Source organism: Miniopterus natalensis, chromosome 6 (assembly GCF_054644295.1).
Source record: "Miniopterus natalensis isolate mMinNat1 chromosome 6, mMinNat1.hap1, whole genome shotgun sequence".
Classification (NCBI taxonomy): Eukaryota; Metazoa; Chordata; class Mammalia; order Chiroptera; family Miniopteridae; genus Miniopterus; species Miniopterus natalensis.
Window position 1 is genome coordinate 13,702,551 of NC_142086.1, and position 27,684 is coordinate 13,730,234.

General features: G+C 38.9%; 1 protein-coding gene across 10 annotated transcripts in view; it reads left to right on the forward strand.

Annotated features, from left to right (window-relative positions):
* Positions 1 to 27,684, forward strand: part of ROBO2 (roundabout guidance receptor 2) — a 557,240-nt gene that overhangs the window by 46,596 nt on the left and 482,960 nt on the right. For all 10 annotated transcript variants that reach the window (XM_016201743.2, XM_016201744.2, XM_016201747.2 and 7 more), the window contains exon 2: positions 8,707 to 9,033. In XM_016201743.2, coding sequence (XP_016057229.2) covers positions 8,707 to 9,033 — 327 coding nt within the window. The remainder of the gene's footprint in view (positions 1 to 8,706; positions 9,034 to 27,684) is intronic.

A 27,684-nucleotide genomic window follows, 5' to 3' on the forward strand; every position in this document is an offset into this window, starting at 1 on the left:
AGGGAATAACTCTTAAAAATTTACTGGAGACCTTTCAGACTTGCGGTTCCAAGGTTTCTCTTCATTGTTATATAGTTATTTCCATGGGTCCACCCCTGATTTCCATTGCTTTTGGCTCCTGGTTCTATCTTGCCTAGAGCAGTACTGCTCTCCCCCTGGATGCTGGTGGGTCTCCTGGGCCCACCTGCTCAGGTCAGGTCAGTGGCGCAGTGCATTGGGTGTAGGAGTCCACAAAATGAAGGACTACGAAAAGCAGTTAAAACTTAGCTAATGAAGGCACTGAATAAAATAGGGTGGTGAAGGAAAGAAAGAGGGAAGTGTGTTGCACTTTTAATATTTTCAGCAATTTTTGTTAGGACTACAGAAATAGAAGCCTGAAATACAGTTGTGAAATTCAGAGAAAAAGTTTGATGAATCTTCGTTACCTTCTCCTGAAGTAGTAACCTGCTCACCTGAAAAAGGAAAATTTAAATATCTTGACTAATGTATTTTATATAATAGATGGAAGATTTACTTTTAAGATAGGTATCCATGTATTACCAGTTGGACTTTTTAAAAAAATAGATTTTTGATTTTTAGAGGGAGAGGAAGGGAGAGGGAGGGAGGGGGAGAAAGAAAGATCAGACCACCTGTAGTTAGCAGTGCCGGGGTGGCAGAGGCCGGAGGGGCTGGGAGAGGGGAGCTGGAGGAGCAAGGTGGTCAGAGGGGCACCCAGGCATAAGGTCAGTAGGCGCTGGTGACGGACGGGCACCGTGATGACCGCAGCCAACGCTGCTGGGTAGGACATAGGAAAGTGTTGAGAGAGTAAATCCTCAAAGCTCTCATCACAAGGAAAAAAAAACCTTTGGTTTCCTTCTTCTGTTCTTTTTATTGTATTTATAGGAGAAGACGGATGTTAGCTGAACCTGTGTGGTAATCATTTCACAATATATGTAAATCAGCCATTGTGCTGTATGCCTTAAGCTTATACAGTGATGGGTGTCAATTATTTTTTAATAAAACTGGATAAAGAATTTGCTCCATGCTAATAAATTCAAATTGCTACCTATTGTCTTCTCCTTTAGATATGTCATTATGACGTGACAGCCACAGAGAGTGTGATCATGTTATAAAACCATGAACTTGTAATTTACTTTTCCTCTTGAAAAAAAGAAAAAAAAGCAACTGAAATCTAGTGCTTGGGACTTTCTATTTTAGACTTTCTGTTTTTGATTTCATAAATATGGGAGGGGTAATAGAGAAGGGAGAGTCATCTTAAAAACAGAGCTGGAATCACAGCTGAGGGAGCTTTGTTCCAGTCTCAGTTTTGGAGATAGAAACTTCATTTCTTTGGTTCTCTATTTTTTTTATTATTTTTAATCTGTGAAATGGGGATTTGGAACAAGAGGGTTTCTGGTAGCTCAACCTTCTGTCTGTTGGACCTGGAAGACCGGGCAATAGGGATGCTGCTAGGGGCATATTACTCAACTGAAACTTTCAGTCAAAGCGGCCTGTTAAGGTGGATGGGACACATCTTAGATAGGACCCATCTTTTATTATTGTCAGTTCCCTTTTATACACTTAGCCGTTTAGTTTTCTACATCAAAAAGCCATGTAGAAAGTTTGTAATAAGTAAGTAGTATTTCTAGGCTTCAATTTTGATGTTGTTTCTAATTTAAACTCATTTTTAATATGGCACTGCTGTGCTTCCAGTAGGAATGAAAATCTTATGTTTTTTAGGCCATTACCAAATTAGGGTAATCTGAGAGAGTTTCAGTAAGGCTCACATGAATACAATAGTCTTATGTTTTCCAAGCAATGACTTTCTCACCGCATCCTAGCATATCAGGAGCTCTAGAAAAAGAAAAAAAAATCTCATAGCCTTTTTCCATTCCCTCTTCCTTATAAGGCAAGTACACTGGAATTTAGTCATCAAGAAAAAATCAAGAATGGAGAAGTTGTAAGGGCAGACTTGCTGGAATGATTGATTCATTTCATTTTATCACAAATTATGTTAGCTCACTAATCAATGTGAAAATTTTCTTTTTATGCAGAACATTTTGAGTGGGATTTATTTTGGCAAAATAGAAAGTGGTAACACCTTTCCAACTTAAGGGGAACATTTTGGAAAGTATGTCTGTAGAAGAGAAAAATAAGATATACTGGATGTTTACTATATGACCTGGTGGTCTGTATATCTGATTCCTTTTCATGATCTAAAACAACTGCTGAGACATTGGTGTTAAGGTTTGTACCTGGTAAAAGTGAGGCATAAATATTTGCTAATGAATAACTCATGTCCATTATAATGACCACCCTGCCCTCTTCTTGTTGTGAGGGGCCATGCAGTCTGCACTTTTCACATTGCTCTGTGTCCCTCTCAAACTGGGGGAGCGATAACTTAGGGAGCTATCTGATCACCTTCAGGATTAGTCACAGAGAATCTCCCTGGCTTAATTTTGCTAGGAGATTTTTTTCCCCCGAAAATATTTTGATAAAAGCAAGCATAATTATGATGAACTAGTTCACAGTGTTTCTATTTATTTTTAGAAAACCAAAAGCTGACACCGCCTTGATATTTCGCTGGGGGCAGTTGTATTGCACACAGTCTCTAATTTGCCAAGAATTTCTTCTGCCCTTGAAAAAAATTCAGAAAAGTGTGAAGTGTGTTGATTAACTTAACCAGATATGGCTAATATGTGAATCAAATTAAGTTTAGTTGAAGGAACTGCTATATGTCTAGTGACTAAGGAGGCAGGGATAGTTAACTTTGAAACACATTAAGTGACATCAACAAGTGTTTTTCTAGGTGCTTTATCATCCTGTTTTATTATGTAATTGAAATGATTTCCTGAAAACAAAAGTTTTTGTAGCACTCACTGCAGATGCGAGGTTATTGCCTAAATACTACTAAATTTAAATTCGTTCAGAAATTATGATTTTGAACTTCACCTCCAAATCTCTAAAATTTGAAGAGCTAATAAAGGACTCAGTTTGTTTTCTTATCAAATGCTTTACCAAAAATCATTACAAAATCATTGCTTGGGAGTCTCTGAGAAGCAGAAGTGATCTGTTACGTAAATTTGGATACTTAGAACATTATTCAAAGATCTCCATGCAGCTGACAATCTTGATATTTTTGTGGAATGCTTGCATCTCACTAGTCTTAAGTGCATGACCTTCTGGCAAACATGTTCAAGATGCAGCTTCTTAGACCATTCCCCTTGTCACTTCTGACGCATCTTGTTGCTGGGGAGACCAAGAATCTGTGTTTAAAGTAATATTCCAAGTGATTCTAAGGCAGGTAGTCTAAGGATCATATTTTGAAAAAGAAAGATGTTTTCTGACTGCATTATGACTGGAGGCATGCATTTGACTCATTTTATGGAATCAACTTTAGAAGAAGGCTTTGGAATTAGCATAACGTAATGTGCATTCTATGCTTTTTAAAAAAATGCCTGCCACATTTTGGATTAAAGGTCTTGAGTTCCAATTATGCCTCAACTAACTATTCAATTATGGACATTTCTTTACTATTTTATAGTTTACTTTCTTGGACAGTAAAAATGATCATTTGGGATGTTCATCTTTAGAACTCTGCAACTAGTTTCCATTGTCTTTTTTATATAATAGCTAAGGTCATGTGAATAAAAATTTTAAATTACAACGGCTATCTGGCTGCCCAGTTAATAATCTAGATATAAAAAGAGGTCCATGCTTGCAGGTCAGCTGGAAGAGAAAGTTACAATTGAAGATAGTAATTCCCATACATTGCTTAGCCTATGTGTTCATATAAGAATCCTGAATATTTCTCACTACACGGGCAATATTAAGAATTCTGTCAAAGTTTTTTTTTTTTTTTTTATCTGGAATCTGGAGAAAACAGGTTTGTGGTCTTATAGGAAGGATATAGTTTAAAAACTGGAGTTATTAATGTAAAGTGATGAACAGGTGTTCTAGAGCAACACTGGCAAACTTTTTCTGTGAGGGATCAGATGCAGATATTTCAAGCATTTTAGGCCACGTGGGCTCTCTTTCTTTGAGTGGTGTCTTTCTTTGTTTTCTTTTTATTCCTCCTCAGTCTTCTAACATTTAAAAAATGTAAAAACTTTCTTAGCACAGGGCCATACAAAAGCTGGTCAGAGCAGTATTTTCTCAGTTACAAGCGTATGCATTCCTCGGGGGATCTTGTTAAAATGCTGATTCTGCTCCTGCAGGCCTGGGGTTGGGCCCTGCATCCTTTATTCCAAAATACGCCTTTGGGTATCAAAGCTCTGGAGGTTAAACTGTTTCAGGGCACTTCATGTGATGGGCAGCCCTCTCTACTGCTAGGATTTGAATTCCCAATGAATTTGGTTGACAAATTCAGCTGTCTTATTTGTTTGTTTGTTTAACCAAATAATGGGCTTGTTTTAGTCCAATAATGTAAGTAGCTCAGTAGTTTAGTGGCCCTTCATAATTTTATGTCCCAGACCTCTTTGGAAATTTGATGAAAGCTATGGTGTCCCTTACCCCTACTTCCTCCTGCCCACACATGAATACACATTTTTATATATAGTGTCAAAGAATTCAAGGACCTACCTATTCATTCTAAGAGTCACTGCTCTGCTATAGTTGTGTAATGTCTGATTTTAAAGGAGCTCGAAATTAATCCCCTCACTTTGAATAATATCAGAACTTTTAAATTATACTAGCTGTATTTTGTGTACACCTCCTCTCCATCTATCCAATATCTGGTTGGGAAGACCTTTCAACTTTAGTTTATGCCCTATTAGCTATTGCTGGCCTGATGATTAAATCTAAAACCTAAAATAATAAATGAAGAAAATAACCTAAGTGTTGGTTTGAGTGAATACCAATTGTTACAATGTCTTGTAATAAATTTGTTCACAGTGCCTTTACTCATGACTTTTAAAAAATGTCTTTATTGAGGCATAATTCATACACCAAAGAGTTTACCCACTTAAAGTGTATAATGTAGTAATTTTTATCTTCAGAGAATTGTGCAGCCATCAGCATCATCTATTTTAGAATATTTTCATTACCCTGAGGAGATTTCCCAGTCTCCATTCACCCCTGACCCCATCATCCACCCTAGAAAACCACAAACTTAATTTCTGTTCTAGGGATTTTCCTTCTCTGCACATTTCATAAGAATGGAATCATGCAATACGTGTGACTAGCTTCTCTGACTTATCGTGATGTTTTCAAGGTTCATCCACGCTGTAGTGTTTATCAGTGCTTCCTACCTGTTTATCGCTGAGTAATATCCCATTATGCATCATTTGTCTCTTCGTTAGTTGATGGACATTTGAGTTCTTTCCACTTTTCTGTTATTATCAATAGCGCTGCTATGAACGTTATATTCATGTGCAGGGATTTGTGTGGATTTAAGTTTTCATTTATCTTGGTTGTATCCCTAGCAGTGGAATTTCTGAGTCATGTATTAATTCTAAAACATTTTGAGGAACTCCAGATTATTTTTCAAAGTGGCTGCAACCATTTTACATTCCCACTAGCAATGTATGAGACTCTCAATTTTTCCACATCACTGACAATACTTATTTTACATTTTTTTTATGATTGCCATCCTAATGGTTAAGAAGTATATCTCATTGTGGTTTTGATTTGCATTTCCCTAATAGTTAATGATGTAAAGCATTTTTTATGTGTGTCCTGGCCATTTTAAAGATAAATGTCTATTTAAATCATTTGCCCATTTTTCCATTTGGTTATTTGTATTTTTATTGAGTTATATGAGTTTTTTGTAAAATCCCCTATCAGATATATCACTTACAATTTTTTTTTCCTGATTCTTTGAGTTGTCTTTTCATTTTTTTATGTGTGTGTTTTTTTAAGCACAAACATTTAAATTTTATAAAGTCCATTTTATCTATTATTTTGTTTGTCACTTGTGCTTTTAGTTTCATAACCACAAAGACTTTTCCTAATTCAAGGTCATGAAAATTTGCTTCTATAATTTCTTCGAATCGTTTGATAATCTAAATGTAAGCACCTCTTACATTTAGATTGTAGATGTTCTTTGAGATTTTTATAATACTGGAAATAAAGTTACTAGAAGAATATCTAAACGCGACAACACTAGCCGGGCCCGGTGTGGCTCAGTGGTTGAGCATTGACCTATGATCAGTGCTGACTGGTTGATCCCCGGTCAGGGCACATGCCCGGGTTGCGGGCTCGATCCCCAGTCAGGGGCGTGCAGGAGGCAGCCGATCAATGACTCTCTCATCATTGATGTTTCTATCTCTCTCCTTCTTCCTTTCTCTCTCTGAAATCAATAAAGATATATTTAAAATGAATAAATAAATAAATGTGACACTAGAATAGTTTGTATATGTTATAGATAAATGAGTAAAATTCTCTGAGTTTAATACGCTAGATTCAGTTTGACTATTTTTCTAAGTTTCTTATTTAATATTTTCTTTAATTAAGTATTAATATACAGGGGTGGGCAAAAGCAGATTTATAGTTACGCTAGTATGCTAAACTCAGAGTGTATTCTTGTATTTTTACTAATCATTGTACTATGTTTCATACAAACGACTGCGAACCTACTTTTGCCCGCCCCTGTATTTAAGGTCTTACCCAGACCTTAGGCAGGCCAAGTGCTTAATAAGGTAGGGAAGTATTTGATATAGTAAATACACTTTGATGGCATGGATGATTCACTTGCTTAGTTGTTTGTTTGTTTTTTATTGTTGAGAGTATTACGGATGCCACCCACTTCCTTCCCTTACCCTCCTCCACCCATATCCCACCCCACCCCAGGCCCCCACCTGTGCATTGTCTGTGTCCATGGGCTGTTCATATATGCTTATACGTCCTTTGGTTAATCTTGTCCCGCCCTCCTTCCTGCCTTTCCTCTGAGATCTATCAGTCTGATCCATGCTTCCCTGTCTGTGGTCCTATCTGTTCTGTTCCTTAGATTCCACTATGAGTGAGATCATGTGGTACTTGTCTTTCTCTGACTGGCTTATTTCACTTAGCATGATCCTGTCCAGGTCCATCCAGGCTGTTTCAATGACAGAACAACTTTGACGGTTGGGAGAAAGTAGATGACTGCATGTGGGAGGGCGGAGCACAGGGAGGCTGTCTGAACAGGATGACAGCAGCCCACCATATCCCTGCTACACCGAAAGCAGCGCAGAACTCCTGATGCACTTCAGGATCAGGTTCTGTGGCTGTGTCCAGACACTGACATTTGCGAATGTTGCTATTTGCAGACTGTGATTAGCCCTTCATAGTTAAATACTTTGAGGTCTTTCTTATTACTTTTTAAAAGAATTCTTACTTTTATTATAGACTGCAAATTTTTCACGTGCTTTAGGGACCCGGTGCTTACAATATGTAACCTTCTTTATTATTGTGACACATGATGTGATTACCTCTCCATATTTAATGCTTTGGGTATCTTTAGTTATTTTCTCTTTTTTAAGTTCTGACCAGTGTACTATAAATTACTTTTTTTTAAAAAAAAATATATCTTTATTGATTTCAGAGAGAGGATACCAAGAGGTCCCTCTCGTTAATGGCCTTGCTTTCCTTGCGGTCACAGCGGAGTCATTGGCACCCGTCACTCTTCCTTGCTCCATGTGACAGACCAAATTCTACCAAGCGCTGCTTTATAATGTGCCTTCTATCGTCCTCTTTTCCCTACTGTCAGCATCATCTTTCAAAGTCAGGGTTTTTTGTTTGTCTGTTTTGTTATTATTCTCTGGAATACTTAACGCTGACTCTCAACTGCCTTTGTGCCGTCCTTGCTACCAGTCTGACGCTACAGACCAGGAGTGTCCTTCTAAGGCACAGGCGGTCCACCTGCTGTTGCCTCCAAGTCTGTTAGCCTTGGAGACTGAAAGTCACACTCCCTACCACGCGATTTAAAGCCCTTTTGTCTCCTCTGGGGCTCCCAGACCACCTTCCCCCCTCACCTAGTGTCAGTTTCCGCCCTGGCTGTGAAATGCCCTGTGCCTGTCCTCTAATTTCTTTCTTCTTTTGGTCCGGTTTCTTCTATCTGAATGCTTTTCTCCCTTATTGACCTACCTTTATTCTCTACAGCTCAATGTAAATGCCACCTTTCTGGGGAGAGACTTCTTACCATACTCTAGTTAGAGTTAATATTTAGCTTCTCGTTTTCTTCCTAGAGCGCATTTCTCATTTCATTCTAACACAGTGATTTATACTCGAGCTCTTCAGTCCCGCAGAGACGGATCCAAATCCTGCCTCTGCTGCGTAACAGCTCTGCGCTCCTGGGCAGTCGGTTTCATTCCCTGAGCTGCTTCCCCGTCTGATAAATTTAGCTCGTATTCGTACGTAAGGTGTGTCTCTTTAGGTCAAGCCTGACAGCACACTGGCTGCATGATGGGGCATCTGTGCGTGTCCTGGGCATGGGGCATTTGGGTTGCCCCCCCGGGGCAGTAAGCGCTCTGAGGGCAGGGCAGCCTGCTCGGCCGCTCCCCGCACCCTGCCGCCTCCTGCTTTCGTTGGCCTGGCTTCATGGGCATTCGCCACAGCGTCAGAACTAAGGCGTTCACTGATTGCTACATTGTCTCCGTACACGGGCACGGGGATGCCTCAGGGGGTGCATGCAGACCGGGAGAGTGAGGCGAATGAAACCGCAGCAGGAGCCTCCCGAGGGGTCCGAGCCCGCGAGAACCGCAGCCGGCCGCAGGGCGGGAAGGCCTGTGCTGACCGTGTCTTGTTCCGCAGGGTCCCGGCTCCGGCAGGAAGACTTCGCCCCGCGCATCGTGGAGCACCCCTCGGACGTCATCGTGTCCAAGGGCGAGCCCACCACCCTGAACTGCAAGGCGGAGGGCCGGCCCACGCCCACCATCGAGTGGTACAAGGACGGCGAGCGCGTGGAGACCGACAAGGATGACCCGCGCTCGCACAGGATGCTGCTGCCCAGCGGCTCGCTCTTCTTCCTGCGCATCGTGCACGGGCGCCGCAGCAAGCCCGACGAGGGCAGCTACGTGTGCGTGGCCAGGAACTACCTGGGCGAGGCCGTGAGTCGCAACGCGTCCCTGGAAGTGGCACGTAAGTGAGCCCGCGGGCCCCGGGGCGCGCCGTGTGGGCGGGAGGCCGGGCTCCCCGCAGATGCCCAGGCCGTGGGCGGGCCGTGTGGGCGGGAGGCCGGGCTCCCCGCAGATGCCCAGGCCGTGGGCGGGCCGTGTGGGCGGGAGGCCGGGCTCCCCGCAGATGCCCAGGCCGTGGACGGGCCGTGTGGGTGGGAGGCCGGGCTCCCCGCAGATGCCCAGGCCCCGGACACGCCGTGTGGGCAGGAGGTCGGGCTCCCCGCAGATGCCCAGGCCGTGTGGGTGGGAGGCTGGGGCTCCCGCAGATGGCCAGGCCCCGGACACGCCGTGTGGGCAGGAGGCCGGGGCTCCCGCAGATGCCCAGGCCCCGGACACGCCGTGTGGGCAGGAGGCCGGGGCTCCCGCAGATGGCCAGGCCCCGGACACGCCGTGTGGGCAGGAGGCCGGGGCTCCCGCAGATGCCCAGGCCCCGGACACGCCGTGTGGGCGGGAGGCCGGGCTCCCCGCAGATGCCCAGGCCCCGGACACGCCGTGTGTGCGGGAGGCCGGGCTCCCCGCAGATGCCCAGGCCCCGGACACGCCGTGTGTGCGGGAGGCCGGGCTCCCCGCAGATGCCCAGGCCCCGGACAGGCCGCGCGCTCTGCGCATCCTTCCTCCGCCCCTCGCGGGGAGCCGGGCGAGCAGGTCCCGCCGGGGCGTGTCCCCGGGTATGTATATTACTAATGAGACGTGGTCAAGCAGGGTGGGCAGTGTCCGAGGGAAGAGTGCATGTCTAACGGGGCGGCAAATGCAAGGGAGGAGTTCAGTACTGGGCCTGTTTCTGTTACCTGTTTCTCACTGATAGTATGTGCACGTGCTTCTAAATTTAACTTCTGTTAGAATATATACCCCAGGTTAAGTTAACTCCTCGCTCCCAGGCTGATATCAGGAATCATACTAGGCATGTGGCGCAGAACCCAGTAGCAATGACATCAACTGAACTTTATGTATTAAAAAAATGATCAGAGAAGAGATCTTGGTTCTGTAGGGACAGAAAGTTCGTCCATCAGAGGGCCTTCCTCAGTCTTAGGAATGAGCAGTAAGTAATGATTCTCCCTGAGTTTGACGTTTAAAAAAAAAAAAATATATATATATGTGTATATATATATATATATATATATATATTTATTAATCAGATAACCCAAATAGCACTAGTAAATCACAGTATCAGTGCTTTGTAGCTATCTGGACACTGATTCCACAATTTCATGGATTATAGTCCAGAATAATTTTAAAAGCATGATATTTTTTTAGCAAGGTTTATAACAAGGATTTGGTATAGTAATTTAAACAGTATCATACATTTTTGATATTATCTATCTTGAGGAAAGATTTTTATCTAGAATTAACTGTGAGTAAGATGGAAACAACTGGGTCTTAAAAAAGTTTGTATTTTTCCACTTTCTGGTTGTACCAATAGGTCTTATAGATGAGAGAACTGAGGAATTCCAGGAGGCATGAGTCTTACTTATCTGTCTGGTGGCAGGGGAGGCAGTGATAAGTAGTAGTTTATGATTTCTTGTCTGTAATTAAAGTTCATACTTATACCACATTCTACAATGTATTACACTAGATTATATAACTTGTGTATTTGTGTATTGAAATTCTCAACAATATAACATTATCTGTTATCATTACCTTTGTACATAAAGCCTCCTTTAGTAAACAGAATCATACCATTTCTTATTCAGCTACCCCAATGAAAGCTTTTATTCCCAAGTGTCCAGGCTTTTGATTTATAGTTTGTACCAGGAAATCGGGAAGCTACTGATGCTTGAAATGGGTAAGTCCAATAGGAAAAGTTTAGAAGACTCCTAAACCCAGATTTGTTTTGTGAAAGACCTCGAGATATAAGCATTGGAACCTTAGCTAGCAATGCCATTTTGCCTGGACACCAGGTAATTTCTTTTTTATAATTTACTTTAAAAAGCAGTTAAATTAAATTCAGTTTAGTGAGAGTTGAAATATACACAAAACCTTAAGAATGCAAATATTCTTAACTGTTCCACTTTTTATTTTGAAGTATCTTATTTCTGGAACTTTTCAAAATTATTGAAATATTTCAATGTCAAGTTCTATTGATCTTTTCCCTATTATATCCCTTTATAGTAAATATAACAGGCATTATCTTCCCTTTTGTAGATAAAATGAAGTCTGTGATGGTTAAGTGACCAAGACTTAGACAGATCCGGATTCTCCTAATTTTCAGTTTTAGAAAATTGTGCCATATTTGGAAAAACTAAAATCAAATCTAGCCTATTTTATATAAATAAAAATTAAGAATTTTGAATTTTCAAATTTTTTTATCTACTTAGCAAATAACTATTTTTTAAAAATTGGTTTTTAGAGAGAGAGGAAGGGAAAGGGAGAGATATGAGAATAAAACATTGATAGGCACGCTCCCTAATGGTGATGAAGCCCACAACCCTGGGCATGTGCCCTGACTGGGAATCAAACCCGAATGATGCCCAACCCACTGAGCCATACCATCCAGGGAAGCAAATAACTATTTTTAATCTTTAACTAACTTTTCTTCTCAATATTAAAATTTATCTAAATAGGCCAGTTCTTTATTGTTGGTCAAGTATAAGCTTATAAATTTTTTGAAGCCTTAGTTTTGTCAAAATTGCTCTCAATAAACTTGTGTCATATATTTTTATTTAATAACCTGAAGTATTGCTTTCTTTCCTAATTGCATCATTAATAATGAATCAAACTGTATTAGGAGGAAAATGTAAAACCATGATTTTTTTCCTGTAATATGACAGTAGCTTTTAAAAAAAATTTAGATCAATGAGCTTTGAGAAATGCTAAAAATATATCTGACTTAGAGAAGAAAACAGAAGTCTTCTAAATTGAATTTAGCCAGTGAATACAATTCTTTCTTCTAATGCATGTCAACAGTTCATGCCGTTTGAGGCAACACAAGCTCAAATAGTATCCATTTATATGCTGCTCATCTCTTTCGCATTAGCTCATCAGTCTTCTGTCTCTTGTATTTCATAGAAAGAATTAATATGGAAATTTGGGTTAAAACCTTGTGATTTTTCAATGGCATTGTTAACCAATATATTTTTATAAAATAATATAGATTATATATGTTTCTCTACCTGATTATAAAAATGGTTGACTTTCATATTTTGGAATCCTTAACATAAATGCCCAATTATAAAACATCCACTTTTCGTACATTAAAGGAAATAATGAAACCCCCAAAACATTGTGCATTTGGAGAACTGCAGGTAGCTTAATGTGAGGTTGGTGGGCAGTATCTGTTCAAAAGATAGGCATGGGCCACATCATAAAATCTAGACTTTTTGGCTGTGTGAAATGAGAGTCTTTGAAAGAGCATTGAAGATTGGGTTAAAGGAATGATGACTGAAATCAGAGAGGAATTAAGAAGCTGCCAAATAACTCAGCAGAGGGTATATGTTAGATTTTAAACTGAAAGTAACAGTGAAGATTGAAAGAAGGAAGTAGTTTGAATCATATTAAGAAATTATAAATCCTATACCTTTATGGTGAGTTGGCGTATATGTGGTAGAGTGACTGCGTGTACAGTGCTCCATCCATAGGAACGGCGGCTACAGGACAGATAACTGCAGTAGGAGCCAGGCTGAGGTTAGCTTTGCCTGTTTCGTTTGCCATACCAATGAGATAGGAAGGTGAAAATACCTCATGCTCTATTTTTTTAAAAAGCTTCTAGGATTGAGAAGAAAGGTTTTTCTCAGGTAGGGGTTGAAGGCAGGGGAGCAGCTAGAAGTAGACATGGTCGCCCTGGCAGCTGTGTGCCCGGTGATCAGTAAGGGCTCCGGCCACTCCCGCTGCTTGGAACCCTGATGTTTAGTGGCGGGCAAGGGAAGGAACCAGGGCAGGAGGCTCGGAAGAGGTTGCAGAGTTGGTGGGATGTAGGCTGTGAAGTGACAAGAAAACCAAGGGAATCATTCTCAAAATGAGAAGTTGTCGGCAATGTAAATGCCACCTAGCGGTCAAGTGCCAGGTGTCTCTGGGCTCCAGGAAGAATGAGTAGGTGGGGGGCTGGTGTGGTAAATGCTACCTGTTCTCCCAAGAATTTAGCTCTGAAGTGTGAGTGAACTGGAGCAGGGTGGGTTTTTGTTGTGGGGGCTTGTGCTGTGCATTGTGGGATATTCAGCAGCATCTCTGGTCTTTGTTCAGGACCCCTCAGCCCCAACCATGACAACCAAAAATGTCTCCAGACCCTGCCAAATGTCCCTGGGGCAGGAGGGGCGGGACGGTTGAAATCAGTTGAGAGATTTAAGCGCACCTGGGTTGTCAAGAGCGTGTAGATAAGTAGGAAACAAACTTGTTACAACTTTTGTGTGTGAAATGATTAATGATAAAAATATGAATTGGTCTTTACTCCCTTTGCTTCTCCTTGGTTTTCATTTTTAAGTGAAACCTTAGCTGCTGCTGTCGTGGCTGATGGTGCAGAAGCCCCCTGGTGTTTCCCAACGTGCTGTATTTTTCTCGTCTTTGCTTTAATACGTACCTCAGTTTCATGTCGGGAACAAGAGAGGGGAGGGAAAACATGTTCAGAGCCAATCATTGTAATGAAGATTTTAATCGCTTACCTCGTATTTGCTTTCCCTCTTGTTTTTTGGGGGGAGACACACACACAAAAAAGCAATCCAGAAAGTCCTTTTCAGATCACTTGAACTCAAGGCAGTTCTTTCAGCAAAGAGTGAGTTTTACATATTTAAAAAACCGAATCGCAGGGCCCACAGCAAGGCGTGTGGCACTGAACAAGCGGACGCACAGTTTTCCGATGGGGCCACCAGGAGGCCCAGGCCTGGCCGCGCAGATAGGGTTTCAGCCTGAGCACCGGCGCTCCGTGCTGGGGGCCCCGGGAGCCCCGCGCCCTCCACGGCCTGCTCCGCCTGTGCGGCAGCCCCCAGAGAGCAGCTGGGGCCCCAGGTGGTAAATATATGACAGCAGCTTGATCTATCGACCGGGGTAAAAGGGGGTTCTGGCCTAAATGAAAATTCATGAAAAATTGATGAAGTCCCAGATTATTTCTTCTGTTTTCTTTTCTCAGCACTAGGCCAGTGCAGAGAGAAGAGATTAAGGCACCGCCCGCCATCGTGGCCAGGAGGTTGCGGTGTGTGGTTCAAAGTTCAGGGGTCACATAGAAACTGATCTTTCTTATTTTGTTTTCTTTACTTCTAAAGCAGAATGCAAGAGCTTTTCAGATCAGCTGTGATTTACCTTTGCTTTGATAAAAATAAAATAATAAAATGGCTAAATATCTAAAAGTTGGCTTTTGACGCAACTACTAAAAAGATGGGATTCATAATTTCATTGGGAACTAGAAATAGATTGAATTCCATGACTGCAGGGTGATTTCTTTTTTCCTTTTTTTTTTTGTTTCCATGTCTCACATAGACTCATGTTGCAAGAAAGTCATTTAGAGAAGGAAAGATCTTGCATTATTTATAGGTCACAGATTGCTAGAATAGCGGAGCTATGGGACACTCTACAAACATAATGATCCTGTTTGCTTTAAATCCCAAACTAAATTGATGTTTTATCTGTACAAGGAAGGGAGGTTACAAAAGTAGACTGACTTTAGTAACAGAGGTTACAGGTGGCATTAAAAATGAACACAAAGTAAATTGTTTCTTTGATGTTCTAACTTAATAAATATGTATTTTTCTTTCTAAAAATTTTTATTTTAGTTATGAGTGTTATACAGGCAAAATACCTGTTTGCTTCATAAAGAGACAAGGTAACTTAAATTGAAAAATAGACTGAGAGCTATGGAGAGCTTTTAAAAATCGCTAAATTAAGATATAATTGATATACCGTATAATTTACCCATTTAAAGTATACAATTCAGTGTTGTACAGTATATTCACAGGGTTGTTCAACCAATACCATAATCTAATTTAGGACATTTTCTCTACTCCTAAAAAAATTTCTATACCCATTAGCAGTCAATTCCCATTCCCCTGGAAACTACCCCAGTCCTAGGCAAACACTAACCTACTTTTTCCCTGTATACCTTTGCCTCTTTGAGACTTCCATATAAATGGAATCATGCAATATATGGTCTTTTCTGACTAGCTCCTTTTCCTTAGAATGTTTATAAGGATCATCCTTGTGGTAGCATGTGTCAGTACTTCATTCCTTTATATTGCTGAATGCTATTCCATTATATGGACATACCACATTTTATTCATGCATTCATCGGTTGATGGACATGTGGATTGTTTGCATTTTTTATCTACTATGAATACTGCTGCTATGAATATTCCTGTACAAATTTTTGTGTAACTATGGTTTCATTTATTTATTTTCTTGGTTATAAATTTAAGTGTAGATTTTCTTTGTCATAGCACAGCTACTTTTAACTTTTTGAGGGATTTATATGTAATTTTAAAGTGTAGATTAAACAATATTTATTATTGCCATTGAATTAACTGTGTCTAATTTCCCTGTCAATACAAAGTACAGCCATGAAACATTGACAGTGTTTGATAAATATTATTGAATGGCTGACATGTTATACTTCCTGTGCCATATGTCCATATTTAAACACAATATTAAATTAATTAAAATATAAAATAATTAACTAATGAAAATATTGAGTGACCAGGAAGTCTCTATTTTTTTTGACCCAACTATTTAAGTAGGTGTGATTTGATGGAATAGACCCTGAAATCACTTCTACTGGACCTTGCTGACTTTGGCCCCATTTAAGTTAAATAATCTTGCTATTTGAGTCTTCACTCCATTTTCTGTCACATTTTTATTTGTCCTAAAAGGAAGGAATATGCTGGCTTCTCAGGAGATGATAATACCTTTCCCTAGAGTAAATGACATCACCTTTCCCTTCCCAGTTGCTTTTCCTTCCAAGTGTCCTAGTTGTTTTTCTTTTCTTTACTTGTAAGGTTTAGAATAAGAAATTAATGAGCAATTATAATAGAGGTTGGGTTAAGTAATTACAGGAGTGGGAAAACAGACATGCCATGGCTTTCCTAAAACACATAAACATGCAAACAGGTCTGTCCATTGAAATACCTACAAGGCCATGAGTTGAACGGGAACTGATAGTCATAGATTTTGACCATAAAGAATATAGAAGCAACTGGCTTTTTCATGATTCCTATGGTTGTATTTCTGAAAAATGTAAGAGAGAATTCAGAGTTTTTGTTAGAGTGAGTCAGATACACGAACAATGGGAAAAGTTACAGCTCAAGGTGCTTAGGCCATGTTATGGGGAGAATTGTGGGCCCCTGAATTTCATAAGCTGAATCCGTGGCCCCAGAACCTTCGTATGTGACTGTATTTGGACGTAGGACCTTTAAAATAGTAAATTTCTAAATACAGCTCTTAGGGTGGGCCCTGATTTAATCTGACCTGTGTCCTTGTAAGAGGAAATTTGGACACACAAGGAGACAGGAAGGATGCACATGCAGAGAGGAACGACACAGGGAGAAGATGGTCATTCACAAGCCTGGGAGGGAGGCCTCAGAAGAAACTAAACCTGCCATCACTTTAAACATGGACTTTCAGTTTCTAGAACTGTGAGAAAATAAAGATCTGTTGTTTAAGCGCCTAGTCTGTGGTATTTTGTTATGGCAGCCCTAGCAGACTAACGTAGGCCATTAATTTTCCAATGTGAGTAACACCAAGTAAGAGATTGTGTTAAGAGGGAAGTAAGTGATGAGGATCATATATTGTCTGCACTCAGCAGATTTTGTACAGCCCTGCATCCTCAGTGTTGATCTGAGGCTGTTTTAAAAGAAATCTGGAAACTCAGTTGAAAGCAGTATAAGCCATGAATGTGTCAGCATCAAGGAATCAATCCAAAACATATTTAACTGGAAACAAAAGCCAAGTGGCAAACATTTTGGTATTAGAAAACAGATGATCTTAGAGGGTATATGTGTGTTCTCATGCACACATCTGTGTTATTTGGGCTGTTTTTTGTGTGTGTACCATTTAATTTTGTGATACTTCATCACATTCTTTCAAATACAGGCTTCTCCTTCGGTCTTTACAGATGAAGGTGTGAAATTGTAAGGCATGGGGAGCATGTTTGAACTTAGGATCTATTTAAATATGTATAGTGCTGTATTTTGATATCAGATTTCTGTTGATTGGATTAACTGTATCCAACCCCTTTTAGCGCAAGTCTCAAGTTGCTACTCACTCAAATTAGCCTGAACTAAGTCTGATTCCAAGGAAAGCAAATAATGAAGTGAAAACTTGATGTTCTCTACTTTTCTAAAGATTATTTCCAAAAGCAGTATTATCCTGCTCTCTGCAAACATATAAATCCTATCCATGGAATGACAGGCAAAAATTTTCATAGTGTTATGAGGTGTATCAATACAAGATATTTTGAAGTCAACTCTTGTTTTCAACCCCAGAAACCTTTTTAGATAAAATTAAGAATATTCAAGGTTTTGGAGGATTTCTCACCTGCAAACCTTCAATTCTATTTCAACTGGTGTATAAGTTGATATTGCTGAAAATGTATAGAAGTTGACATTATTCTTAGGAAATATAATTTTGTGCTGTAGCATGTATGCTTTTCTCAAGATTTGTGTTTCAGCAAAATGACAGGTCTCCAATTTTACTTCTTTAGATTGAATTTATTTCTGATAATTGTAATAAACATTATTCAATTCCGAAGCAGCCCCCACAAGGTTTCTATAATTACATGAAGGAGTTTGTACTTCTTTAGTGCATGAGTCAGTATATATGGTTAGCTGTTCACAGGAGTGTATAAGTGAAAAAAAAGTGGGTGGAATTTTGTTCAATTCTGGAAATTTCTTCTTGTGTAGAAGTCTGTGACAGCCTATGGCTGCTTAACTGTTGAAGGATGGGTTCAATCTTCTTTCCACTCCGTACTATTGGAATTGTTTTTTCTCAGGAAATTTTCAAAAGCAAAAACAACACTTCCAACCAGCTTTTTTTTTTTTTTTTTAAATATATGGAAAAAATCATATATTTTTGTCAATAGGATACATGTTTAATAAGAAATAACCTAGGGAGCAATATTGGGCCCCTGCTTGGGCTGATTTCTGAAAACTCACTGAAGTTCTCTAGCACTCCCCTCAGGGGGTTGCTCAGACATCAATAGTTTAGTGTTTCTCGCCCTTGGAAATAAGTCCAGCAAAGACTGTAAGAGAGGCAGGTGTTTTTATGACAGACAGATATATAGGCCCAGACCCTGGTGAATCCCAACAGGATTTTTGTATGTATATTTTGTTTTGATTTTTTTGTTTTTGCCCAAAACCTACTACCCAAAATAGCCTGTAGCCATTTATTCATTTGTTGGTCTAAGCCTGTTATACAGTTGATCCTCAAAAGGCCAGTAAACATTGTAATCAGGCTGGGCTATAGATAGCAAGAAAAGTCCTGTTGGCTGATGCCATTGGCCCATTGAGTAACACAGCAAGTAGGGCCTGGAAACTGAGCTTAAATGAACATCTCAGAAGACAAGGGCTCTTTTTTTTATTGCGTATATATGTTGCTTTTTTTCTTTTCTGAACATCAAGGCATTTCCCAGTGATACAAGTACTTATTATTTACAAAGTCAGTCATTAAGTTTTTAAAGTTGTTATCTAACGTCTAAATCTGTATGAAAAATTTTAGGACAAACTTCACAGCGTGTGCGTGTGAGTAAACATAATGGAACTCTTTCCAAGTAGAAGTCATAGTTAACACAGTCATTTTATATGTATCAACCTGTCTCATTGTCTTCCTCATTTTCTTCTTGTTTCCTCTGCTTATTCACATTGAATGAGGACATTCTCTGTTTTTCTTGAAATCAATTTAAAGTCTTTATTGGGCTTCCTAGTTATCAGGAGGAAAAAGTGGCTTCAGAGGTCATGCCGTCAATGTGCTTGTGCTATAAGTGGAAAGCTGTGCCGCCTCATCAAGAGAAGGCCAACCTTCTACTGTGCTCTGTAAGGTGGTGGTCTCAGGTAGGACATGCAGCAGGAGTTGGAAGGAGTGGCACCAAACACTTGTGGATGGACGTGAACGGAAAGTGGCCTTAGGAGCCTGGAGATGAGTATAAAAGCAAAGGCCTGAGGCTGTGTTTGGCCAGTTTGGGGAAAAATGAGAGTATTCACTGAATTGAAGACTATAAGTACCGAAGTGGAGAGAGATCATGTAAGTAGGGAGGCTGATATTGGTAATGACTAAACAAACCAAGGAGCTTGCATTGGTATCATAGAAGACTTAAGGGAGCCCTTCAGGGTTTTTTATTTGGGAGTGTTACTTATAAGGTATGAAAGGAAACATAAACACAATGTGAGGTGGATTGGAGCATGGAAGAGTGTGGAGGTAAGAGACCTATTACAAGTTAAGGTATAGTAGGATGAGGGTTGAATTAATTTGATGAGTTTCGCTGATATCAGAAAAAGAGGAGATGGTATTAAAAAAGAAATTTGTAGGCATTTAAGAAATAAATCTGTGGTTCAAGAGATGACATAAATTTAGTTTGCTGTATTTTTATACAGTACCTCCTAACTTCTAGATACTCAACTAGGTGCTATGATACTGATACCTAGAACAAGAGTTGTTTAATGGATAGAGAGTTTCAGTTTTGCAGGTTGAAAAAGTCCTGGAGATGTGTTGTATAACAGTATGAATATACTTAACACTATTGAACCATATACTTAAAAATGGTTAAGATGATATATTTTACGTGTGTTTTTTACCTTAATTAAAAACAAAATAACACACATGAAACACAGAACAAGGCATGACTCATGATATCAAATAGTGTTCAACAGGATGGAAAAAATGTGGTAAGTTCTACGGTGAGGAACATGTTGTAGGAATTCAGAGGAATAAGAGATCCAAGGGATCTGTGGAACAGGTAAAATGATTTCTTTAGATAGGACATGAGTGGTAATAATCACTGGTGTTTACCAGATGCCAGGCTTTTTTGTATAAGTGTTTTGTATGTATGGTTTATTAAATTCTTAAAGCAGCCTTATTGGTTTCTCTATATTACATTGGAGGCCTAAAGCATTAACTTGGCAGTTTTTACACAACAAGAAGAGGTAGGATTTGAACCCAGTCAGCCTTCTTCTTGAACCTGCTTTCTTAATGATATGCTGAGTCCTGATAGGTTCATTTAAATAAATGAACAAAATCATTTGACACTTAGAAATTTTTACCATCTGTTTTAGGTATTTAACCAAGAAACGATTATCCAATTGTATATGTACAGTGAGGATGCTGGACTGGATGAAGTCTAAAGCTTTGCTGTGGTGCTAAAATTCTGTGATTCATAGGGTATTAAAAAAAAGAAACAACAGAAAGAGTAATCTTTTCTATTTTTTTTATTTAGTTATATATTGACATTTGAGAGCTCATTAGTTTATTCAAGTAATTTGATTTTCTCTGTATAGTTCCTAGTTGTCAAATATCAGTATCAGAAAAATCCATCACTTTCAGTTCTTATTGACATGTTTCTAGGCCAAAGCAGCTTGGAGATTAAGAATTCAATTTATAAGACAAGCCATCTATCATTTAATATATAAAGATAACTTGACTAAATTTTATAGAAAATAGTATGATAATAGCAATGATACCTTTAATTTTAGAGATTTTTGAGAGCTATTAACATATTTTATATGCATTATCTCATACTATATGCATTTGAAGACATCTGCTGACTTGGATAGTTTCTTTCTAAGTTTAGTACATGGTATTCTTAACATTGATCAGTTTGGCTTTGAAATAAGTATTTATTTTAAATTTATAATTATAGATTTATAGGAAGTTCCAAAGATAATGTAGAGATGTCCTATGTATCCTTTATATATGGATTAAAAGAGGAAGGATAGTCTTTTCAACAAAGAAACTGGAGCAATTGGATATCCATAGGGGGGAGAGAAAAAAGGACTTTGACCTCACACTATACAAAAATGAATTCAAAATGGGTTATTAGATTTAAATGTAAAGCATAAAGCTATAAAATTTTAAAAGATTGGACAAAATCTTCGGTGCTTAGAGTTTGATGAAGAGTTCTTAGACATGATGCCAGAGATAAAAAGACAAAATAAGTAAATATGACTTCATCAAAAGGAAAAACTTATTCTCTGAAAGGCCCTGTTAATAGGATAAAAATATAAAGCTACATACTATGAGAATATATTTATAAACAACATGCATCTGACAACAGATTCATGTCTAGAATGTATAAAGATCTCTCAAAATTCAACATTAAATGAAACTATCCAATTAGAAAAAAGGCACAAAACATGAAGGGACATTTCACCAGAAAAGTTACATGAAAGGCAAATAAGCACATGAAAAGATGTTAAACATCAGTCATATTGGGAAAATGCCTGCTAAGGCTGTGATGAGCTATCACTACATACCTTTAGAATAGCCAGAATTTAAAAAGTGACATTACCAAATGCTGGCAACGATGTGGAGAAAAAGGACCTCCCGTATATTGCATATGGGAATGGAAAATTCTACAGCCACTCAGGAAAATAATGGGACAGTTTCTTAAAACACTAAACATATAGTTAACATAAAATTTCATTCCTGCGAACTTAGTTCTGACAAATGATAACTTATATCTACACAGATAGCAACGAAGTGCAAGCAACAACTAAAATGTCCCTCAGTCGGTGAATAGCTAATCTGTGCTGTATCCATTCTGTGGAATAGTACTCAGCAATAAAAAAGGATGCATTCCTCACGCGCACACAGTGACTTGAGTGGATCTCAAAGGCATTTTACTGAGTGAAAATAACTATTTCAAAAGGTCACATACTGTAAGACCCCATTTATATAACATTCTCAACATGACAACTCATAGTGCTGGAAAACAGATTTGTGGTTTTAAGGGTTAGGGAGGCTGGGACCGAGAGGTGTGGTTGTGCCTACAAAGGGAGAGCACAAGGCTGAACTTTGCGGTGATGAAATGGTGGTGTGTCTTGATTATGAGCCGGTTACACAGATGTACACATGTAATGAAATGACAGAGAGCCACATACACATTGGATCAATGTCAGTTTCCTGCTTTTGGAATTGTGCTATAATTACATAGGATCGTGGGGAAAGTGGGTGTAGGGTGCATAGAACATCTCTATACTATCTTTACAACTTCCTATAAATCTGTAATTATTTCTAAATAAAAGTTAAAACAAGTGAGCTGTCTAATGTTCTTACGTAGACTTTACAAAATATAAATTAAAATGTCTTATTAGAAACTGAAAAAGTTATTTGTAAGTTCTGAATATATGTGTTTTGCTTAGACATTGATGAATTTATGCTTTTTATTAAATGTCCATGATCTGTTGAAAGTTTACCTGTTCAGAGTCACAAACTTGCAGTTTGAAATTCATAACTTCAGCTTATGGTGCATTCTACATACAGTTCTATCCTATAGATTTACCTTTTGATTTTTGCCCCATCATTGTTTTTTGAGTCTAATGATAGGCTTTTTTTTTTTTTTTTTAAGGCAAAGGAGAGGTTAAAATATGAAGGGAATGGTTGTTCATGGCAGTAAAGCCAGAGTCCTCAGTACATGACCTAATGAATAGGGTCTACTATATAGCTTTGAAAAGTGTCTTACTCTAAACTTCATTAATAGTTCAGGTTAAGAAATTGAGCCACCCCAGGTTGGTTTGGCTCAGTAGTTGGAGTGTCAGCCCAAGGAAGGGAGGGTCTCAGGTTCAATTCCCAGTCAGGCGCACGTACCTGGGTTGCAGGTGTGATCCCTGGCGCAGGCCAGGGTGTGCGTGAGGCAACCGATCAGTGTGTCTCTCTCACACTGATGTCTCTCTCTCTGTCTACCTCTCTCTCCCCCATCCTTCCACTCTCTCTAAATAATCAACGGAAAAAATATCCTTAGGTGAGGATTACAAAGAAATCCAGCCACCTTGAATCTTTGCTGATAAAACTGTCTGTGGAATATCAGTAGTTCTGAGAATCGGTTTATTACACCGTCATACTGGAATACTATTGCACCAGAAAGGTCGAGAAGGCGAAGTGGAAAGAACTGGGATTATTGAGCCAGGTGCAGTTGAAGACATTGGTAGTTCTTGCCAAGCACATCAAGAGCTGTGATGCCAAAGAGAGAGCATATTGGTTTCATGTGACCTTAGGAAAAAGGAAAAGACCAGTGGACAGAAGTTGGGGATTTTGCCTGAGCACGCTGGACAATGATTATGGTGTATGTGTTCTTTCTTGGGATCGTAAGAAATTAGAGGCAAACCAAAACCAATATGATGTGGCCAGAAAAGAACCTTAAAAATTACATAAAACTATATTTTGGTATAGCTTTGTTTTATGTTTTTCCCTCAAAGGAAAAATTAGTCTCCATGCTTAATTAAGCAAGATAACAAAACTTAATTTTGGTAACCTGGTCAGTTACAAAATAATTCTCATCACTTTTTTGTTCACAAGGAACTACATAAATTGGAAATGATTTTCTTAAATTTAGTGTTATCATGTTTCATAAAAAGTCCTTGGAAAAACCCCATTTGTGTATATGTCTTATACATCTTATTTTGAAATCCTTTGAGATTATAAGCAATTAAATTAATTGCATTTTGCAGCCCAACCCCTCATTTATAACATATAATTCCCCAGGACCCACATGTCCATATTCAAGAACAGCTTGATAGAAAGGCTTGATTTATTTTTGTTTTCGTCCTGGATCTGCTTTGAATATTCTTAAAAGAAGGAGAAAAATGCTGTGTTTAATATTCATATAGGATTTTCTTTTAAAAGCAGCTTCTCTCAAAAGCCTATTGTTCAACAGGACTACCTAGAAAGGGGTCAACTTGCAAAATCCTCCCTAAGTACTTGTTTGGTTCTTTTGGATGGATGGATAAGCTGATAGAATCTAATCTGTAAATGTGTGTGTCATTAATAGAGATGTAAGAATCTCAGTGTACTTTGTCTTTTGCTATTCTGTCACATCGTAAGGAAAAGCTTCACTAATGAAGTGCCCAATGGTAATAACCCATTATATGCTAGAATCTCTCTTTATATCAGATGACATGCAAATGAACTGTTCCATTTCTATGGAGATAGAGAGACAAGGAGTGGTCTAGTTAATCATACTTGAGGGCTGCCATCGTTGTCTTCTGGGAAATATTATCATTATTCATTCTTATTTAAGGGTCCTTATCCTGTGCATAAGAAAATCTCTCATTCATTCCATTTGGGTTTGATGTTAATTACAGGGGCATTAATGGAAGCTTTCTCATAAGAAATGAATGTAGGATTAAACCAGGGGGGGAAAAAAGAAGCACCGTTCGGCTGAATCAGGTCATCATGAAACCCTGCCTGTGGAAGCTGGCAGGTGGGAGGACACCGAGAGATCATCAGTCCCCTTGTTGTTCAGATGTAGAAACTGAGGCCCGGAGAAGGGAATTGACTTAACCAAAGACCCCAGTTGATAAGAGGGAGGCTTGTGATGACGAATGAGGGAGCCAGATTTGTCAACAGCAATGTAGGGAACGATAACCCCGGGAATTTCCTTTCCTAGAAAGGACCAGAGTCTGGTCTTTTTCTTCTGTTTAACTGTTTCTTTGATTTTTGGCAGACCTATAACCTCTGTGGGTCTGTTTTCTTGAATTTAAGGTGAGAGGAATGGACTAGATCATTTGTCCTCCAGAAAAGTGGGTTTCATACTGAGCTAGAATAGAGGGTCAGGGTGCAATTACTGGATGAAGTTAATTGGAAAAAAGATATTCCCAACATAGTTACATTTGGCTTCCAGAATCTGAAATATTTTTCGCCCAAAATATTTTCAGCCAGCCTTGGATATGAAGTAAATTTAGCAGCAGTCTTTTTAACTGGCCGTTCCCCAGTCTTTGAATAATGTATCTGTTTGTTTCCCCCCCCCTAATTTCTTTATGTGAATTCTGGTTGACAACAGGTAATTGATAATATTGCTGGTAAAATGAGGTTTTTCCCTTAATCTTCTATGTCTTTTACGGAATTAACTGATCATGTATCCATGCCCGTGCAGTCCCTCGTCACCTTTTCACCGTTGTAATTAAGTCATTTTTCTTTTTCAAGGGGACATTCCAGTCTATGAAAAATGTTTTTTTTAAAAAATTACGTACATTCTGGGTCAGTATTTCTGGTCTCTTGAAGTTTATTGTAAACAAATAGAAATTTCTTGTTTATAAATTGTATCTTCTTTAAAAAACACATAAGCTAATTTTTAACATATATTTGACTTATACTGAGAGTGTGAAGTATTTTATTAGGAAAAAAATGTGTTTGGTATTTATCAAAATACATTCACCCAAATTTTATAATTATACGCATCAGCAGGCATGTATTAGATCTACCTCACATTTCTCGTAGACTCACATATTTAAACTACCGTAAAGGCCTTTCTACTGCATATGTCTCTTTGTTTACTTGCTTTACTTTTTGATGTTGTCTTTTGTTTCTCTATATATTTTGGCTATATGTTAAGTATTCTTATTTTAGGAATGTTTAAAGCTGTAGAAGAGCAAAACAGAAAAATTACCACCAGAAATAAATATCACTTCTTCTGTTTTCTTAAATTGTTAACAGTATCACTTTCATAATAGAGAATCTGTGAAATGGATTCAGTTTTGCTTAGTACTACACATATAAATAGTTCTATAATTTTGTCAGATTGAATAAGCTCTAACGTAATTTACATTTTCATTTCTTCAAAGAACATTTTGAAATCTCATAATAATGGCTTGCACATGTACTCAGGAAATAGAAATAACCTAAATTGCAAACATGATTAATAAGTCCTTCCAAATCCTAACATTGTGGTTTCTTGAAAGTTTTCCTATAATAGTCTTAGTGCCAAATATTCATCTCTGTAAAATAAGTTAAAATCATTAATTTTTCTGCCACAGAAATGTTGTCTTTCAGCTTCCTACTGTGAGGATACCTGTGTGACTGCTAACCCTTCTTCCACCTTTTAAACCAACTAACATGCACAATAGGCTAATTTTCCATGGTAACAATCAGGAAAATAATTGTTAATTCATGGACTGACTAGACTTTTATGGGACCTTATAAAATGTTTATTTTTTGCTTGGATGTTTAGAGGTAGTTTAGCCTTTATTTCTTAAACCTATTTATTTTAATAAATAGATGTATTTGGGACTTTAGAGTTAGAATAGTTTTGTTTTTATATATGATGTCAGTTCTAAGAAAAATCAGTTTATCTCATTGAACTAGTTTTCCTTTACCTATACCCGAGTCCTTAGTTGGAGTGACCTTTGGAGTGACTGGTGTCTTGAGTGATGTAGTTAATGAGATCTAGCGACATCATGACCCTGACCCCTTCATGGCCTGGCTCCTCTCATTCATCTTCTTAACCCCACAGGCTGAGTGAGGGTGTAGAATCAGGATTAAACAAGTGTGAATAGCCAAGTTTAAGAATTTTCTGTCATGGCTGCCAGCCTCATGGCAGCGCCAAAGCAAGACACAGAGAACTTAATACTGAACAGCTCTTTGTGCACCTCCAGGAATCGAATCCTGCTGGAGAAAGCACTGCCTGTGGTCATCACTGTGTGTCTGCCCTTGTTTGCTCCATCCCTGGACAGTGACGGCCGTTGGCCTTTATCATCACATAGCTGTTGGCACATTCAGTGGAAGGACGGCTGATCTATCATTTACCCGGTGTCACACGTTACTAAAGCTTTTATCTCATTAACTATGATTAATGTTTGTACGGAGTGGGCTTGTCATGTAACTGTTCATATTCAGCAATTTTGAATCCCTTAGCTTACTGGAACGCTGAAGGGTATTTCTCTTTTCGGAGGAGAGCTTTATCTGAGGACTGGAGGGCCTGACTCGCAAACCACTCTTGCCGCGTGGCTTTCCCCGTTATTGGCATTTAGGATGTTACCTGTCATTGAACTTGGCATCTTTATATAACTGCATTTTAATTGAAACATATGAAGAGTTTAGCTTATACAGAAAAGAACAGAAGAAATGCAGTAGAACTTTAAGGCAACATTTGTCTAGTACTTCTGAGCCTTGGCTTAAAAGTTGCTTTTCAAAATATGATTGCCACTTAAGTCTGTTTTCTCAAAGTGAGGTGGTAAGGGGTAGAGATAAAAGGTGCAGTTACTTTTTTTGCCTGTGGCTGTGGTTCTTGCTTTAGCTGTCCCACATTTGACAAGTTCTTCACCTTAGACCAGGGCAACATTTGATAAGTTGACCAGTCAGTGATTAAACATATTTATTTAGTTCAATGGGTCAGAGCTATTGCGACAGATAGAAAATTACTGATGGATTATCAATTTTAGCACCTCTGACATCTGGCCTCAGGGTAGTCCATCATTTGAGGTCTCATAACACATTTGCTTGAACAATAACATGCTCAGCTACCTGTGTGATCACAGAACTAGATATTGGAAATGTTTTGTTCAGAATTCATAACACAGAAGTTGCTGGAATTAGAAAAGTTCTGTACCTACACTTGAAAACCTGAAACACCCAAGGAATTATACTGTTTCAAGCTCCGATGAGAACTGGCTTGTACTTTAAATATGCTTTGCTGATTTTGGTGGTGTTTTAATAATTTCTTTAACAAGCACATTTTAGAGCTGATGAAATAGATATAGGAAAATACTTTGGAAGCAAT